General features: G+C 44.3%; 2 protein-coding genes across 6 annotated transcripts in view; one reads left to right on the top strand and one right to left on the bottom strand.

The window, feature by feature from the left end:
- CCT3 (chaperonin containing TCP1 subunit 3) overlaps positions 1-9,861 on the bottom strand; it is a 27,807-nt gene extending 17,946 nt beyond the window's left edge. Inside the window, exons 1-5 of the mRNA XM_054479041.2 lie at positions 9,519-9,861; positions 7,187-7,248; positions 6,230-6,280; positions 6,075-6,137; positions 4,945-5,041 (exon numbers count right to left, since the gene is read on the bottom strand). Of these exons, the coding sequence (XP_054335016.1) occupies positions 4,945-5,041; positions 6,075-6,137; positions 6,230-6,280; positions 7,187-7,248; positions 9,519-9,549 (304 nt within the window). The 5' untranslated portion in view covers positions 9,550-9,861. The remainder of the gene's footprint in view (positions 1-4,944; positions 5,042-6,074; positions 6,138-6,229; positions 6,281-7,186; positions 7,249-9,518) is intronic.
- TSACC (TSSK6 activating cochaperone) lies at positions 9,804-18,363 on the top strand. 5 transcript variants are annotated; one of them, XM_054479095.2, is made up of 5 exons: positions 9,804-9,970; positions 10,061-10,229; positions 11,004-11,161; positions 15,941-16,069; positions 18,147-18,363. In XM_054479095.2, the coding sequence occupies exons 3-5, from the start codon at positions 11,128-11,130 to the stop codon at positions 18,284-18,286; spliced, it is 303 nt and encodes a 100-aa protein (XP_054335070.1). In that variant the 5' UTR covers positions 9,804-9,970; positions 10,061-10,229; positions 11,004-11,127; the 3' UTR covers positions 18,287-18,363. The 5 variants fall into 5 exon arrangements, with proteins under 5 accessions (XP_054335070.1, XP_054335060.1, XP_054335053.1 ...); XM_054479085.2 differs by lacking the exon at positions 10,061-10,229 and having other exon boundaries at positions 9,805-9,970; XM_054479078.2 differs by lacking the exon at positions 10,061-10,229 and having other exon boundaries at positions 9,807-9,970; positions 11,105-11,161.

Genomic DNA, 18,363 nt, shown 5'->3' with positions numbered 1-18,363 from the left:
AGAGGTTGCAGTGAGTGGAGACTGTGCCCAGGCACCCCAGCCTGGGTGATAGAGTGAGACTCTGTCTCAAAATAAATAAATAAATAAAATTTGTCTTTACTTTCTAATAGACACACACAAAATAACACATAGATACAAACGCACACACAAAAAAGCTTATTTCTAGAAAAAGTATAAAGAGAGTATTGTAAATATTCTTTTTGTCAAAAGCCTTTTGCACAAATTGCTTGTACTATCTGTTTATTGGCAGGTAAAATAAGCTTTTAAAAATGTACATAATATGTTATTCATTAGTATGTGCTCCAGTGTTTGAATTCAATATATTTTGTTTCAATTTCAAAGTGTCGATCATGTATATTGAAAGAAAAATAATAAAAAAATACAGTCACATACCACTTAACGTTTCGGCCAACAATGGACCACATATATTACAGTGGTCCCATAAGATTATAATATCATATTTTTACTATACCTTTTATATGTTTAGCTATGCTTATCATACAAATACTTACCACTGTATTATAACTGTATTAGTACCATAACATGTTATACAGCTTTGTGGCCTAGAAGCAATAGGCTATACCATACAGCCTAAGTATATAGTAGGCCATACCACCCAGGTTTGTGAAGCACACTCCATGAAGTCTGCATAGTAACGAGATTACCTAATAATGCATTTGTCTCAGAACGTATCCCCATCTTTCTTTTTTTTTTGAGTCGGAATCTCGCTCTGTCGCCAGGCTGGAGTGCAGTGGTGGGATCTGGGCTCACTGCAACCTCCGCCTCCCAGGTTCAAGTGATACTCCTGCCTCAGCCTCCCGAGTAGCTGGGACTACAGGCACGCGCCACCATGCCCAGCTCATTTTTTGTATTTTTAGCAAAGATAGGGTTTCATCATGTTGGCCAGGATGGTCTCGAACTCCAGATCTCGTGATCCGCCCACCTTGGCCTCCCAAAGTGCTGGGATTACAGGCGTGAGCCACCGTGCCCGGCTCGTATCCCCATCATTAAGCAGCATTTTATTGCATTTTAAAAGATGGCTGAGTGGCTGGGCATGGTGGCTCACATCTGTAATCCCAGCACTTTGGAAGGCTGAGGTGGGAGGACCTGAAGTCAGGAGTTTGAGACCAGCCTGACCAACATGGTGAAACCCCGTCTCTACTAAAAATACAAAAATTAGCTGGGCATGGTGGCGGGTGCCTGTAACCCCAGCTACTTGGGAGGCTGAGGCAGAATTGCTGGAACCCGGGAGGCAGAGGCTGCAGTGAGCCGAGATCGCACCACTGCACTCCAGCCTGGGCGACAGTCCAGCCTGGGCGACAGTATGAGACTCTGACTCAAAAAAAAAAAAAAAAAACCAAAAGCCTGAGTAAGATAACTTAGAAAAGGATATGCCCTATTAAGAAATTATTAGAACTGTAACAGGAGATTTCTTTAGGGCTGGTCAAGTGTTGTTTTTCACATTCTTAAATCCATCTACATCTAAGATACTTAGACTCATGGATACTTATTCTACCCACTATCTCTAGATAATTCAACTGAAATTATCAGCTAGAAAATTTTGTCTGATATGTAAAGCTCATGTTCTATTACAAAAAATAAAAAATAAAAAAGCATATGAAATCTTTCCTCCCTCCTCTTTCATCCTTCCAGGTTTTCCCTAAAAGTCCATAACTGGCTATGTTCTGAATCCTCAAAAGAACTGGATCTAAAGATGGACTAGTTGACTGTGACTCTCAAGCACATTTTCATTCAACTCACCATTCTCAAAATGCAGTACAATAGGGCCAGGCGCTATGGCTCATGCCTGTAATCCCAGCACTTTGGGAGGCCGAGGCAGGCAGATGACGTGAGGTTGAGAGTTTGACACCAGCCTGGCCAACATGGTGAAACCACACCTCTACTAAAAATACAAAAATTAGCTGGGCTTGGTGGCATGCGCCTATAATCCCAGCTACTCAGGAGGCTGAGGCATGAGAATCACGAGCCCAGGAGGCAGAGGTTGCAGTGAGCCAAAATGATGCCACTGCACTTTAGCTTTGGGCTACAAAGTGAGACTCTGTCACACAAAAATAAATAAATAAAATTTAAAAATAAAAATAAATAAATAAATAAGGCCAGGCGTGGTGAGACCAGCCTGGCCAACATGGTGAAACTCCATCTCTACTAAAAATACAAAAATCAGCCAGGCATGGTGGCGGGCACCTGTAATCCCAGCTAATAGAAAGGCTGAGGCAGGAGAATCACTTGAACCCCAGGGGTGGAGGCTGCAGTGAGCCAAGACTGTGCCACTGCACTCCAGCCTGGGTGACTCTGTCTCAAAGATAAATAAATAAATGTAATTTGAAAAATTAGCTAGGCTTAGCCAGGCACGGTGGCTCACAGCCTGTAATCCCAGCACTTTGGGAGGCTGAGGCAGGTGGATCATGAGGTCAGGAGTTCAAGACCAGCCTGGCCAACATGATGAAACCCCGTCACTATTAAAAATATAAAAATTAGCCGGGCGCGGTGGCAGGCATCTGTAATCCCATCTACTCGGGAGGCTGAGGCAGGAGAATCGCTTGAACCTGGGATCAGAGTCTGCAGTGAGCTGAGACTGCACAACTGCACTCTAGCCTGGGTGACAGAGCAAGACTCCATCTCAAAAAGAAAAACACTCTGGAAGGCTGAGGCAGGAGATCGCTTGAGCCCAGGAGTTTGAGGCAAGCCTGGGCAACATAAGACCCCATCTCTACAAAAAATAAATAATAATAATTTTGATTAAGAACTTTATTTTTAGGTATGTGGGCCAACACTATAAATTAGCATCCCTTGGCTGGGCGCAGTGGCACACACCTGTAATCCCAATACTTTGGGAGGCCAAGGTTGGCAGGTCACCTGAGCTCAGGAGTTCGAGATCAGTCTGGCCAACATGGTGAAACCCTGTCTCTACCAAAAATACAAAAATTAGCTAGGCGTGGTGGCGCGCGCCTGTAATCCCAGCTACTAGGGAAGCTGAGGCAGGACAATCACTTGAACCTGGGAGGTGGAGGTTGCAGTGAACTGAGATTGCGCCAATGCACTGCAGCCTGGGCGACAGAGCAAGACTCTGTCTCAAAAAATAAATAAACAAACAAATAAATAAATAAATAAAATTAGCATCCCTTATTTTAAAATAGTCCCTCTTGGGCCAGGTGTGGTAGTTTACACCTATTATCCCAGCACTTTGGGAGGCAGAGGTGGGCAGATCACCTGAGGTCGGGAGTTCGACACCAGCCTGACCAACATGAAGAAACCCTGTCTCTACTAAAAATACAAATTAGCCAGGCATGGCGGCCCATGCCTGTAATCCCAGCTACTTGGAAGGCTAAGGCAGGAGAATCGCTTGAACCCGAGAGGGGGAGGTTGCAGTGAGCCGAGATTGGGTCATTGCACTCCAGCCTGGACAACAAGAGTGAAACTCCATCTCAAAAAAAAAAAAAGAGACATGGTCTTGCTTTGTTGCCCAGGTTGGAGTGCAGTGGCACAAACATGGCTCACTGCAGCCTCAACCTCCTGCCTCACCGACCTCAGCCTCCCCAATAGCTGGGACTACAGGTGTGTGCCACCACATCCAGTTGATTTTAACTTTTTTTTAATAGTGATGCGGTCTCTCCATGTTGCCCAGGCTGGTCTCGAACTCCTGACCTCGTGATCTGCCCACCTTGGCCTCCCAAAGTGCTGGGATTACAGGCGTCAGCCACCACACTTGGTTGCAATCAGATTTTTTAAAACCAGTGTTTCTAGTATAAAAATTTTACTATCCTCTTGACATTTACACGATAAAGGCAATAGGCCAAGATTTGAAAAATAATTCTTTATGATCCTATAGGAAGTAGAAAGATTAGTCTTTAAACTTACGTAACCCAGGGTCATTATCCTAAAGATTTCATTTCTTATTATTTGTAACCCCAAAATCAATATTCATGACACTTTCATAGTCATTCATGGAAATTCAAAGAATGGCAAAAAATTTGAGTCACACAATGACATTCCCAGGTGAGGTCAAACAAGGCCTTTAGCTCTCACACTGTAAAAAAGTGTCCTTTATGCAGTATATTTAAGGTTATGTTTTTCACATTTTTCTTGATGATTTCGGTATTTATAGTGGCTCACAAGTGTAGTGCTTAAGTGCTATCTAATGCTTCTATGTGCAAGAAGGCTGTGATATGCCTTACAGAGAAAATACGTTAGGTGAGCTTTGTCCAGGCATGAGTTATATTGCTATGGGCTATGAGTTCAATGCTAATAAATCAACTATATATATTAGATGGGTGTCCTGAAGACAAACACAAACAATAAGGTATATATTTATCAGTTAATGAAAGTGTGACCAGAGGCTTATAGGTACCTAACCCTATATTTCCTATAGAAGCAAAGATTTATTATTTGCCAATTCAGTGTTTGTGGTGACTTGAAAGGCGTGGTGGCTCACGCCTGTAATCCCAACACTTTGGGAGGCCAAGGAGGGCGGATCACGAGGTTAAGAGATCGAGACCATCTGGCCAACATGGTGAAACCCTGTCTCTACTAAAAATACAAAAATTAGCTGGGCATGGTGGCACGTGACTATAGTCCCAGCTACTTGGGAGGCTGGGACTATACTCCGGGAGGTGGAGGTTGCAGTGAGCCAAGATCACGCGACCACACTCCAGCCTGGTGACAGACCGAGACTGTCTCAAAAAAAAAGAATATTGTAACTTAAAGTGAATAAAGAGAATTAACTATTACTTTATCAGCCAGATTTGCATAACTCACCCTATTCATATAAATGTTTTATACCCAACTGGAGAGAATACATAGAAAATAACCAATAAACTATTTAAATATCTGTAATTAGTGGATCCGTAACAGAATTTCCTTCTTAAAATATGACACAGGTGTTATTTCTAATTTTTCCTTATCAACCTCCTATTCTCCTCTTACCAAGAATAATTACTGATGTGGTCCCATCTCCAACCTCTTCATCCTGGGTCCGGCTAATTTCGATCATGGACTTGGCTGCTGGATGCTGGACTTGAATCTAAAAAAGTAGATCACTAATGAATTCACACTATTCAAAGACCTCTTAACTCATGAAGCTTGGCCCTAACTCTTGGGCTTCTTGCTTCTATACGTACTTACTTTCCCTTTAATGTTTTACCATATCTTGAAAGATTAAAAATGGCACCCCAAATAGCTTAAGTAACCCACTTTCCAAATCCTTTTTGGGAAAAAATGTATTACATGAACTCAACTATTAAAGCTTCCAGAGGACAGAATGATATCTTTTAGCTTATTTACTGGAAGCGCCATTGTGGCTGAATTGTGTTCTTCAGTAAGATACGTTGAAGCCAGCTGGGTACGGTGGCTCACACCTGTAATCTCAGCATTTTGGGAGGCGGAGGCAGGTGGATCACCTGAGGTCAGGAGTTTGAGACCAGCCTGGCCAACATGGCGAAACCCTGTCTCTACTAAAAGTACAAAAATTAAGCCGGGTGTGGTGGCACGCGCTTGTAATTCCAGCTAATCAGGAGGCTGAGGCAGGAGAATTGCTTGAACCCATGAGGCAGAGGATGCAGTGAGCCAAGATCACATCACTGCACTCTAGCTTGGGTGACAAGAATGAGACTCCATCGCAAAAAAAAAAAAGATACGTTGAAGTCATAACTCCCAGAACCTGTGATTTTTACTTTAAGTTAGATAAGGTCATTCTGAATTAGGGTGGGCTTGAAGTCCAATCACCGGTGTCCTTGTGTAAGAGACACACAAGGGGAATAACATGAAGACCAAGGCAGAGACCAAGTTCATGCCAAAGAAAGCCAGCAACCATCAGAAGCGAGAAGCGGAGTTCTTCCCTAGAGACTTCAGAAGGAGCATGGCCCTGCTGACGCCTTTATTTCAGACTTCTAGCTGCATTCTATAAGATAATAAATTTCTGTTGTTGAAGCCAACCAGTTTCTGGTCATCTGTTATAGCAGCCCTAAAAAAACTAATCAGAGCCTGTATCTTAATAGGTCCTTTATGTTTACAGAACTGTCAGAAAGCAAAAAAACAAAACCAAAAACAAAACACACCTCTCGAAGAATGGCATTGCCATCGTTGGTCATCACAATGCCTCCCATTGGGTCCAAAAGCATCTAAGATGAAAGCAAAGGTTATATTTAAAGTGTCCTAGATAACAGGAAGAAAAAAATTGTAGTCTAAGAGTTTTAGGAAGAGATAAGCCTACCTTCATCATGGACTTTGGTCCCAAACATGTTCGGATGATATCTGCAATAGTCTAATGGAAAGGGAACATAAAATACGCAAGCACAAATCAGAGGACAGTGTGAGAATGTTGGAGTAATAGGGGAAAGGGGTGTGAACAACCCACAGAGCCAGTGTTTTATTTTATTTTAATTTCATTTTATTTTTAGATAGGGGTCTCACTATGTTGCTCTGGCTGGTCTCAAACTCCTGGGCCCAAGTGATCCACCCGCCTCAGCCTCCCAAAGTGTTGGGATTACAGGTGTGAGCCACTGTGCCTGGCCAGTGTCAGTGTTTTTAATGACACCCCTAAAGCATGGTTAGCCATCACTTTAGACATAGCATGCCACTTTAGATATATGATGTGGCTACCTCTGTTGTTTTTCTCCCCTTGGGAATGCTTTCAGGATGGATACAGAAATAACTTTTCTCAAGAATAAGGGGGGAATGGCTCTCAGAGCTTGTTTCGCAGCAGTCCTAATTACTACAAGTCCATGTCTTAGTATTTCTTTCCATGACGGTGGCCTCTACACCATCCTAAATCAGATATAAGGCTACTTCACTATTTCATTCAAAAGACATTTACCAAATATCTATCCAAGATCTACAGTGGGCACTAGGAATACAAAAGGGAATAAAGTACTTACGTTCAAGTAACTCAGTTTAGTATGGGAGACAAACACAAATAGAATACTATAAAACAATACACAGCAACAGAATAATGTACAAGTTAATACAAGAAGATTATCAGTCCTAACTCAGAAGGGGAGGGCTTCCTTTCCCCTAACATCATCAGGAAAATGTTCTGAAAAAGGTCAACTTTTCCTCTACCTATTTGCCCACTAGATAAAGTCTAGATGCACAGGACATATGGCTACGACCAAATACCAGGGAAGATAGCTGGAGACAAACTACCATAAACACTTAAAAGATTTATGACCTTGGCAGCATTGATGTTTCCAGATTGAACTTTTCTTCCGGATTCACGCTTTGTGTTCTGGCCTAAAATAGATAAAAACACAAGAGTCAACAGCCCAGCACTGCCCCATCGTACACAAGCTATGTATTTCCCCGTCTTTGAAAAATAAGAATGCAGGTTTCATGGTATATCCACAGAGCAAAGCTTATCAAACTCTACACATTAAATAAGTGCAGTTTATTATGTCAACCATATCTCAAAAAACTGTAAACATATGTCCTTATGGCTGTTAATTTCCTTCTGTATTTCAACCCTTGGTATATTAAGAAATAACTTTGGAATCTTGGTTAATACTTTTCTTCTAACCAAATATTCATATATTTACAGCAGGGATTCATAACCTGAGATCCATGAATGGGCCTTAATGGGATAGTGAACTCCCTGAGATTATGTGAGAAAATGAGAGATACTACAATTTTTTTTTCCGGAAAGAGGATCCACAGCTATTATCAGATTCTCAAAGGGCTGGTGACCCTAAGAAATGACCATTCATTGCTTTACGTAAGCAGGGAAAGAGTTTGAGGATTCACATTTTTCTGCTTGGATAGGGGGATCATACTCTAACAGGTCCAGCATAATAGTGATAGTGCCACCACAGCATACTGTTTAGAACACACTCAACAGTTTACAAGATAAATTATATAGTCACCTCATAATCGGATATAATAAGAAGGTCTCAGTAACCCATTTACCATCACTAAGAACTGACTACATACTTTAACGGGGAGCCTAATCGGTCACAGCCAACTAATGCCAAAGATTAATGCAGACCTGAAAGGAGCTTTGCAAATACACCACTCACCCCCAGGCCATCTCAGTGGAGACAAGCCAGTGGTTATAACCAAACCAACATAATGTTTATTTCCTTCCTCTCTCTAAATTACCTTCCCTTACAATTTAAGTCTGTACATCTTTCAATCCAGTCCCATCAAACCAAAACACCCACAATGCTTAGGATTTACATCTATCTCAGGGAGCTGTAACCAAAAACCTGCATGGACCTACAATCCATCAGAAAGAAGAAGGCTTTTTTTTTTTTTTCCAAAATAGCGTTAAGTTTTATTTTATTTTTTTCCTTAAAAGTTATTTCCCAGGTACAGAGATAATGAATAATAACTCTGAAAGGCATTCAGTATACAGAAGACAGTAAGGGAGGGGAGATGGCTGGCCAGGCTCTGCAGATGGGGTACAGAAGTTACACACAGAATGGAAACATCAAAGGAAGACAACGGAAGTGGTGCTCATCAGAAAAAAATAAGGGACCAGGCGCGGTGGCTCACGCCTGTAATCCCAGCACTTTGGGAGGCCGAGGTGGGCGGATCACCTGAGCTCAGGAGTTGGAGACCAGCCTGGTCAACATGGTGAAACTCCGTCTCTACCAAAAACACAAAAATTAGCCGGGCGTGGTGGCGCGCGCCTGTACTCCCAGCTACTCGGGAGGCTGAGGCAGGAGGACCGCTTGAACCTGGGAGGCAGAGGTTGCAGTGAACAGAGATCGCGCCACTGCAACCCAGCCTGGGTGACAGAGCGAGACTCTGTCTCAAAAAATAAAAAGAAAAAAAATAAGGGATCTTCCAAAGGGAAAAGGTGACCAGTCGAGAAATCTGGGAAAACCCAACTGGTTAGTGGGAAAGATTACAACGCCGGGGACACAGAGGGAACGATTACATCTAAGATCAGTGAAGCAAGTACGGTTACTTCGGGAAAAGGGGTTGCTGTTCAAGAGACTGTTACTGAAAATAAATGTAACGTAAAGTGACCAAGGATATTATCTATTTACCAGACCCTCTTTAAGCAGTCTGCCGACTTACCTCATTTAATTCTCACAACTCTACTAGGAAATACTATTAACTCCGTAATACAGATTGAAACATTTAAATTACCGCTGCTAAGGGATGGGCCAAGGATATAAAGCTAGACCTAACTGAAAAAAAAACAAAAAAACAAAAAACGTTATTCGTGCAGCTATATAGCGACAATCAGGCTAGAAAGGGTGCAGGGGCGGGGGAAGCGTGGGGGCTGAGGGACAGAACGCGGAGTGGGAAAGAGCTTCCCAAGAGAAGCACACGTCAAGAAAAGAGGCTCGGCGAGAATAAGGTCAGTTTGAGTTTGTGAAGAGAAGCGAATAGGTTAAGAGAAGAGAGGAAAGCGAGACACTGGACTTCCAAAATGAAGATGATGATTGCAAGGCTCAGTGGCCGGGTCAGGGCGGGACGGAGCTGGGGCAACACTGAAAAGTATGGACAGAGGAGGGCGAAAAGGGGGTCCATTTCCTGGCATCCCCAAAACTCACTGAGCACGAGCACTGGACGATGGCCCATCATGGCGGCGCGATGCAGAGCCGGATACCCAGAGCTGGGGGAACCGGCAGAACCTTCTGGAGAGAGACAACCAGACAGAAGCCCAGAAAACGCTGCCTCCTCAGGGCTTACACCTCAACCCGCTACTCTCAAGGTAGTCGCCAATCACCGCAACCATCTCATTGATCGGCACAAAAACAGAACAATTGACAGCCTTAGTCCCGCCCCCTACGCAAGAACGGCCAGACAAGCTAGACAGAGAGAGCACGATGAAGGCACTGGGAGGGCACAGGCGCTTGCGCAATAGGGTGGCCGCTCCCGGCCGCGTGCAGCGCGAATGTCGGCGCAGGCGCTTAGGCTCTGGCAGTTGGCCAGCACACAACTACGCATGTGTGTCAACTCTAGGGTTGGGTGCTGGGGTTGCGGCTTTCGGTTAACACCGCAGGTGAGGTCGTTAAACTGTGTATTGCGACTCGGCTCCTATCGGACCGTGAAGGCTAAGAAAGGCTTGACAGTTTCCACTCTTTTGGTCTAGCCTTAGCAACAAGTGGACTAGAGAGGCGGGACTCCAGCCAGCAGATGGGGGAAAGACCTGCCGGCTTGGCGCAGGGTGAAGTGGGAGTTGTAGTCTTACCGGGCCGGACTGTGCAGCCTTTTTCCGGGCACACTGGGAGTTGTGGTTTATCGCCGCTGGACTTATGGCTGTATGTGGACTTTTCCCTTCTTAGGAAATGCTTTCAGTGAGGCTGTGAGCAGTACCGGAGGGTGATGGCTTGCGTTTCCTTAAGTTATCCTATCTAAAATATTTTCCCAACTATTTCCGCCGGGCGCTGTGGCTGACGCCTGTAATCCCAGCACTTTGGGAGGCCGAGGCGGGTGGATCACCTGAGGTCAGGAGTTCGAGACCAGCGTGGCCAACATGGTGAAACCCCGTCTCTACTAAAAATACAAAAATTAGCCGGGTGTGTTGGCGCGCGCCTGTAATCCCAGCTACTCGGGGGGCTGAGGCAGGAGAATCGCTTGAACCCTGGAGACGGAGGTTGCAGTGAGCCGACATCGTGTCACTGCACCCCAGCCTGGCGACAGAGCGAGACTCCATCTCAGGAAAAAAAAAAAAAAAAGAAGTATTCCCTGTGTTGCTTTGAGATTTCTTTTCCCCCACATCCATCCCTCTCCCGCTGTCCTGAGTGTTAAAGATGATGGGGAGCCAGAGTTTTAAAATTACCATTCGGGACAGGAGAAGGACTCATCATGCCGTGGAAATTAAACATGGTGAGAACACGGAAAGTAACTGCTTGTTCGTCAGAGACGTTTAAGGTTTGAGTTTGGTTAAATTACTGTTTTGTCCAGAAAAAAAAGGAAGCACTAAAGGAAATAACTGTTTTCCAAACTAGTGAAGGGGCCGTGAGAGCACCAACAGTTCAAGAACAGTCACCTGTTTGGCCATGAAATAGAGTTTCCTACTTTTTTCTCCGCAGATTGGAATAGCCTGAGATCTGCTGGAGACAACTTAGGAAATTATCATAGTGAAAATACTAGCATGGATTGTTGATCATCTGATGCTATGATTCTTTCCCAGGCACCACACCTGTTGGTGTTCAGATGGAGCAGCACACTACTCATCCTAACAGAAAAGGTGTGTGTTGGAGGCCCTGCTTCCCCTCCCTTAAAAAGGAAGACCTCCTTTGCATTCTCCACTAAATGGGAGCATTGCTGTATTCCCAGCACCTAGAACTGGATCTGTTAAATAGTAGATGCTCAGTAATTATTTGTTAAATGAATTTATTATTATTCCTTTGTATCTCCTCTTAATACTTAGAACAAGACTATGTACAGGATCTTAGAAGACATGGTGTTAACTAGAGTGAAGAGATACTGAGTTGTAGTGGGACAGCCCCATTGGTGGGCCAGGGAAATGCCTGAGGCCTTCTGACTCCAGAGCCTATCCACTTAACTTTAGCTGGAACAGATTATCTGAAAGACCTACCATTCCATAGCTTGGACATAATTTTTTTTTATTTTTTAGACGGAGTCTCTCTCTGTCATCCAGGCTGGAGTGCAGTGGCACCATCTCTGCTCACTGCAAGCTCCGTCTCCTGGGTTCATGCCATTCTCCTGCCTTGGCCTGCTGAGTAGCTGGGACTGCAGGCACCTGCCACCATGCCAGGCTAATTTTTTTGTATTTTTAGTAGAGACGGGTTTCACCATGTCAGCCAGGATGGTCCAATCTCTTGACCTCGTGATCCACCTGCCTTGGACTCCCAAAGTGCTGGGATTACAGGTGTGAGCCACCGCGCCCGGCCTATTTTTTTTTTTTGTTGAGACAGAGTTTTGCTCTTGTTGCCCAGGCTGGAGTGCAGTGGCACTATCTTGGCTCACCGCAACCTCTGCCTCCCGGGTTCAAGCAATTCTCCTGCCTCAGCCTCCTGAGTAGCTGGGATTACAGGCATGCGCCCCCACGCCCAGCTAATTTTGTATTTTTAGTAGAGATGGGGTTTCTCCATGTTGGTCAGGCTGGTTTCGAACTCCTGACCTCAGGTGATCCGCCTGCCTCGGCCTCCCAAAGTGCTGGGATTACAGGTGTGAGCCACCGCGCCCAGCCCCAGCTTGGACATAAATTAACTGGCTCTTTTCACAGGGTATATAGTGCAGTGGTAAAGAGCATGACTTTGGAGTCTACAGGACCAAATTTAATTCCAGCTGCTATTTGCCAGACCCTCTTAAGCAGTTTACCTACCACCTCTGTCTACTGGATTCAAGTGATTCTTGTGCCTCAGCCACCCAAGTAGCTGGGATTACAGGTGTATGCCACCACGCCTGGCTAATTTTTGTATTTTTAGTAGAGACAGGGTTACGCCAGGTCTTGAACTCCTGGCCTCAAGTGATCCGCCCACTTTGGCCTCCCAAAGTCCTGGGATTACAGGCATGAGCCATCGCGCCTGGCCAGTTTACCACTTATTTAATGCTCACGATTCTACTAGAAAATACTATTAACCTCACAATGGATCGAAACATTTAAATTTACTGCTACTAAGGGATGGGCTAAGGGTATAAAGCTAGGCCTAACTAAAAAAACATTATTCCTGCAGCCACACATATTAACTGTGGAATCTTGAGCAAATTTCTTGACTTAAGTTTCCTCAAGTGAAATGTAGGTAAAGCTACCTACTTTATCTACATTCCTCAGGTCACGTTCCCCAGTTCCACAAGACTCTTGTAGCACTTACTGAAATGTAATAGTGTGTGTGCTTGATCACCTAATGACTGTCTATACTGCAAGACTATCAGTTCCAGGAGAGTAGTGACCACATCTGTTTAGCAGACTGTGGTATCCACAATGACCCTACTTTAAGGGTCATTGTGAGAAACATATAAGAGAATGTATGTAAAGCACCTTTTATTATCATATCCTCTGTTCTGCCTCCTTTTGCCTCTCTCCACCCTCATCCTCTGTTATACATTGTCAGAAATACAGCTCCTTTAGTATAGAGTGTGTGTAAAGCAGTCTCTTTTTTTTAATTAAAAAACAATTTTTAATTTCTCATGCCACCTTGTGTAAAAATGTGTAAAGCATTCTTCAAACCTTATAACCCAGTATAAAATGCATTCTTGGCCAGGCGCGGTGGCTCACGCCTGTAATCCCAGCACTTTGGAAGGCTGAGGCAGGCGGATCATGAGGTCAGGAGATCGAGACCATCCTGGCTAACACGGTGAAACCCTGTCTCTACTAAAAATACAAAAGATTAGCCGGGCATTGTAGTGGGCGCCTGTAGTCCCAGCTACTTGGGAGGCTGGGGCAGGAGAATGGCATGAACCCGGGAGGCAGAGCTTGCAGTGAGCCGAGATCGCACCACTGCACTCCAGCCTGGGCGACAGAGCAAGACTCTGCCTCCAAAAAAAAAAAAAAAAAAGAAAAAAAATGCATTCTCATATGTCCAGGAAGGGCTCAAATTATTTAAAAGTGCATTTGCCTGGAAAGTAACACATTTTGCATGGAAATTAACACATTATTGAGAAGAATCTTGAGACCTGAGTTTCAACTTCTGTCTCCTTACGACATTCTGCACAAGCCATCAAGTGACTGATGACTCTGGAGCAGGAGGGAAAAGAAGATGGATGACCTACCAGTAGAGCTTGGAAAATCCACAAACCCAGTAACCCAGTGCAAAAGAAAAAAACCAAAACCAAAAAAACATATTTCCCTCACCAAGAGTGACTGACAGAGAACAGATTTCAGTTTTCATAGGCTCAGTGACCTTCCAGACATAAAGCATCTCAACCTGGCACCCACATATAAGCACTTCTTCCTCTTACCAGGCCATTCCTTCTGTTGCTCTCTGAGTAAAGAACAAGAATAAGACATCTTCCTTCATACAACCTACTTTTCACACTTCTGCCCCCCGGCTTGTTTTTTATGAAGAGGCCCTTCTTTATCCTTCAGATCCCAGCTGAGATATTACTTCCTCAGGACATGTTTTCCAGCTCTACAGACTAGGTCAGTTGCTTTCATAGCACTTACTGAAGTGTAATGGCATGTGTGCTTGATCACCTAATGACTGTCTGCACAGCAAGACTGTCAGTTCCAGGAGAGTAGTGACCACTTCTGTTTAGCAAACTGTGGTATCCACAGCGACTGCCACATAGCAGGCACTAAGCTATCTCTTATGTGTATGATGAAAATGAATTGTTTTACCATCCTTTCTTGATTTCATTATAACAGTGAATTATTGTCTCCCTACTGTCTTGCCTTTTTAATTCTTACCTAGTTCCAGCTGTCTGACTTTCCATCCATTGCCCTTGTCTACTTTCCCACTTCCTTTTCATCTTCTAGACTCCTGAGGAGGAGTTCCTTGAAGGTTCAGTTTTTCTCTCTCTGTTTTTTGCCTTGGAGAGCTAATGTATTTTTGCAGCTCCTTCATCCCCTTTTTGGGGCTGGCCTGGCAGTTTGACCTTTCACTTGAGCTCCGGTGCCAGCTCTCTGGCTATTTTTCTAGGCACTTCTATTTGGATTTCCTACTCTCACCTCAGATTCAATATGTCCAGATGTGATTATGTTAATATGAGAGTTGAGTTTTACTCAAACTTCTTTAAGTGAAAAAGGCAATTCAGGGACTTGTGCAGTTGGGCGAGATGCTGAAATAGCTCACAGAATAATGGGAAGAAGAGCGGCAAAAACCAGGGCCTCGGGGACTAAAACTGGGGATTCGGTGCCTGTTGGTGTCTGCGTATCCATCTATCTCTCGCCTATGCTTTTTCTTGTCTCTAATCTCTTGCTTTTATCCACTTCTCATGGTATGCTAGCCAAATAGCTTTCACTGGGCCCAACCATACATTTTCTCAGAACAGGAGATCAGAAGAAAGTAAATTTCTTAGACACAGAATCCATTTATTGATCCCAGGGAATGACTCTGGCCCAACTTACCTCATGCGCCTAATCCCTTGTCTCAGTCACAGTTGCCAAGGGGGATGGGAATACCATGATTGGCCTGTATTGGGTCACAGGCCAATCCTTGTTAGGGAGAGGGGCTTGATTGTGGTCTCACCAGTATAACCTGGCTTCTCAAGTTTTTTGTTGTTGTTGTTTCATTTTTTTTGAGAAGGAATTTCACTCTTGTTGCCCAGGCTGGAGTGCAGTGGCGTGATCTCGGCTCACTGCAATCTCTGCCTCCTGGGTTCAAGTGATTATCCTGCCTCAGCCTCCCAAGTAGCTGGGATTACAAGCGCCTGCCACCACGCCCGGCTAATTTTGTATTTTTAGTAGAGATGGAGTTTTACCAGGTTGGTCAGGCTAGTCTTGAACTCCTGATCTCAGGTGATCTGCCCGCCTCGGCCTCCCAAAGTGCTGGGATTACAAGCATGAGCCACTGTGCTCAGCCGCTTCTCAAGTTTTTAAGGTTCAGTAAATATCCTCTACCTGAAGGGAGGTAGAGTTCTCTCACTACTCATATTGATCTCTTCTCCCTTTTAAGAAACATTCATTTTTACATTTAATCACATAATATAACTAACAGATAAAAGGCTTTTATTTTCACCCCAGACTCAGACTCATTGTTTATGTCCTCATGTTGTTAGATCACTGTTTCACCTGTGTCTGATTTGTCTTCCTAACTAGATAATAAGCATATAAGAAACCACGTCTTAATACATCTCATGTATACCCTAGGATTTAGTACAGTCGCGAGCATGTAGTGTATATCAGTAAGAACTTGTAAACAAATTAGATTTTAGCTTATCCCACTCCTGCTTGGTTTCTCTTAATCCTATTATGATTTATTTTTTGTCTTATGTATCTTTCTGATATGTAACATATTCAGGGCAGGGCCTGAGCAGCTGCTTTCGTGGACCAGGTGCAGGGATCTAATTAGAAAGGCTGTCCCTTTTGGAATGATCTCTGATTTAGTTACCTCTGATTTAGTTCCAGCCAAAGAGGAAGCTAATGCTGTGCCTCTTTGTAGAGCAAAACCCTCCCCCAGCTATATTAATCTTCAAGCAAGTTCCCCACCAGCCACTTTACTGAACATCCAGACAACAAAGCTGCCCTCAGGTAAGGATGTAGGGAGGGTTTTCTAATGGACTCAACAGGGGGAAGGGTTGCATGGAGGAGGTGGCTTGAGCTGTCGCCTATTGATCAAGAGCGAAATCTATGTTAGGCATCTATAGATTTTTCTGTGGTAGCTTGTTGATTATTTAGTTTCATTGATTTCATTATCATCCCAGTTCTACCAACTTGTATTGTTTCCTTGCTTGTTAGCACTTTTGCTAGACTAGGCAGGAGTGAAGTGAACCTCTCATTGCTTACTGGTAATGTTAGTTAAAAGATGGCCAGGTTTACCCCTGCTCACTTGGGAAGGTAAAATTTTAAAAAACGGTGGCCAGAGAAGGAAACTATTAACTCAGTCTCAGGGTCTTTGAATTTTCATCATTCATCTTCCCTTGGGGAGGTCAGTGGATATTTGGCATAGCTATGGGGAACACAACAGGGCACTAACCAGACAGTCATAATCCCTGTTTTTGAGGACCTCAGAGTCCAACAAAGAAGTCAAGACTGATAAAAATACAAACAGCAGATAATATAATTACCAAGGTTAACTGGCTGTGTAAAATATTAGAAAAAGTGGCTGGGCACAGTAGCTCATCCCTGTAATCCCAGCACTTTGGGAGGCCAAGGCAGGTGGATTGCCTGAGGTCAGGAGTTTCAGACCAGCCTGACCGACATGGTGAAACCCCGTCTCTACTAAAAATACAAAAATAAGCTGGGCATGGTGGCAGGCGCCTGTAATCTCAGCTACTCAGGAGGCCGAGGCAGGAGAATCGCTTGAACCTGGGAGGCGGAGGTTGCAGTGAGCCAAGACTGGGCCATTGCACTCCAGCCTGGGCAACAAGAGTGAAGCTCCATCTCAAAACAAACAAACAAACAAAAGAATGGACTGGCAGGGCACGGTGGCTCATGCCTGTAATCCCAGCACTTTGGGAGGCCGAGGCGGGTGGATTACCTGAGGTCAGGAGTTTGAGACCAGCATCACCAACATGGTGAAACCCCATCTCTACTAAAAATACAAAAATTAGCTGGGCATGGTGGCACCTGCCTGTAATCCCAGCTACTTGGGAGACTGAGGCAGGAGAATTGCTTAAACTGGGAGGTGGAGGTTGCAGTGAGCCAGGATTGTGCTGCTGCACTGCAGCCTGAGAGACAGAGCAAGGCTCTGCTGAAAAAAAAAAGAAAAAAAAGAAAAAAGAAAAATATTAGAAAAAGAATGGACTGGCCAGGTGCAGTGGCTCACACTTGTAATACCAGCACTTTGGAAGGCCAAGGCAGGTGGATCACCTGAGGTCAGAAGTTCAAGACCAGCCTGGGCAACGTGGTGAAACCTCATCTCTACTAATGATACAAAAATTAGCCAGGCATGGTGGCACACGACTGTAATCCCAGCTGCTCAGGAAGTTGAGGCAGGAGAATTGCTTGAACCCAGGAGGTGGAGGTTGCAGTGAGCTGAGATCGTACCATTGTACTGTAGCCTGGGTGACGAGTGAAACTCCGTCTCCAAAAAGAAAAAGAAAAAGAAAAAAAAAACAATGGACCAATGTAGCAAGAATGGTTGAAGTTAGGGAACTTCAGGTCACTGCTAATGAGACACTATGTCAAGTAACAGAGGAGGCTGAGGTATCCCCTGAGCTCTAGGGAAGTTAGGCCTCCCTCCCAGACCATTTCATTCACTCATCGAATATTTGTTATGTGCCGGGCATTTTTCTAGGTGCTGGGGTTAAAGTAGTGAACAAATCAGATAAAAATCCTTGCCTTTCTGGAGCTTACATTCTAGAAGGGGGACGTAGACAAAAATTAAGTAATTATAAAATATGCCATATGACCATAAATATTATGGGAAAAGTAAAACAAGGGAGAGGGGTAATAAGTTCCAGTGATTGATTTCAAATTAAAATAGGGGCCAGGTATGCCTCACTGGGAGGTGACAGCTGGGCAAAGGTATGTCTGGGTTGGGTTGTCCTGGAAAGATTGGAGAGGTCATTTTATTAGGGTCCTTCCAACCTCAGTACAATTACCAAATCTCTCTCCTTTGTTCCCTTGCACCTCCATTGCTTTTCCTTCTGGAGTTGATCACAAGCCCAAGGAATGCCTAGGACTCCTGGAATGTATGTATGCAAACCTCCAGCTTCAGACCCAGCTCGCCCAACAACAGATGGCTATTTTGGAACATTTACAGGCATCCGTGACACAACTGGCTCCTGGGAGGGGAAGCAATAATTCTTCTCTCCCAGCCTTATCTCCTAATCCATTGTTAAATCACCGGCCCCAATTCAGTAAATGAATTGTGGAACAAA

Source organism: Pongo pygmaeus, chromosome 1 (assembly GCF_028885625.2).
Source record: "Pongo pygmaeus isolate AG05252 chromosome 1, NHGRI_mPonPyg2-v2.0_pri, whole genome shotgun sequence".
Lineage (NCBI taxonomy): Eukaryota > Metazoa > Chordata > Mammalia > Primates > Hominidae > Pongo > Pongo pygmaeus.
The sequence above is the reverse complement of the archived record's forward strand: the minus strand, read 5'-3'. Positions and strand labels throughout refer to the sequence as shown.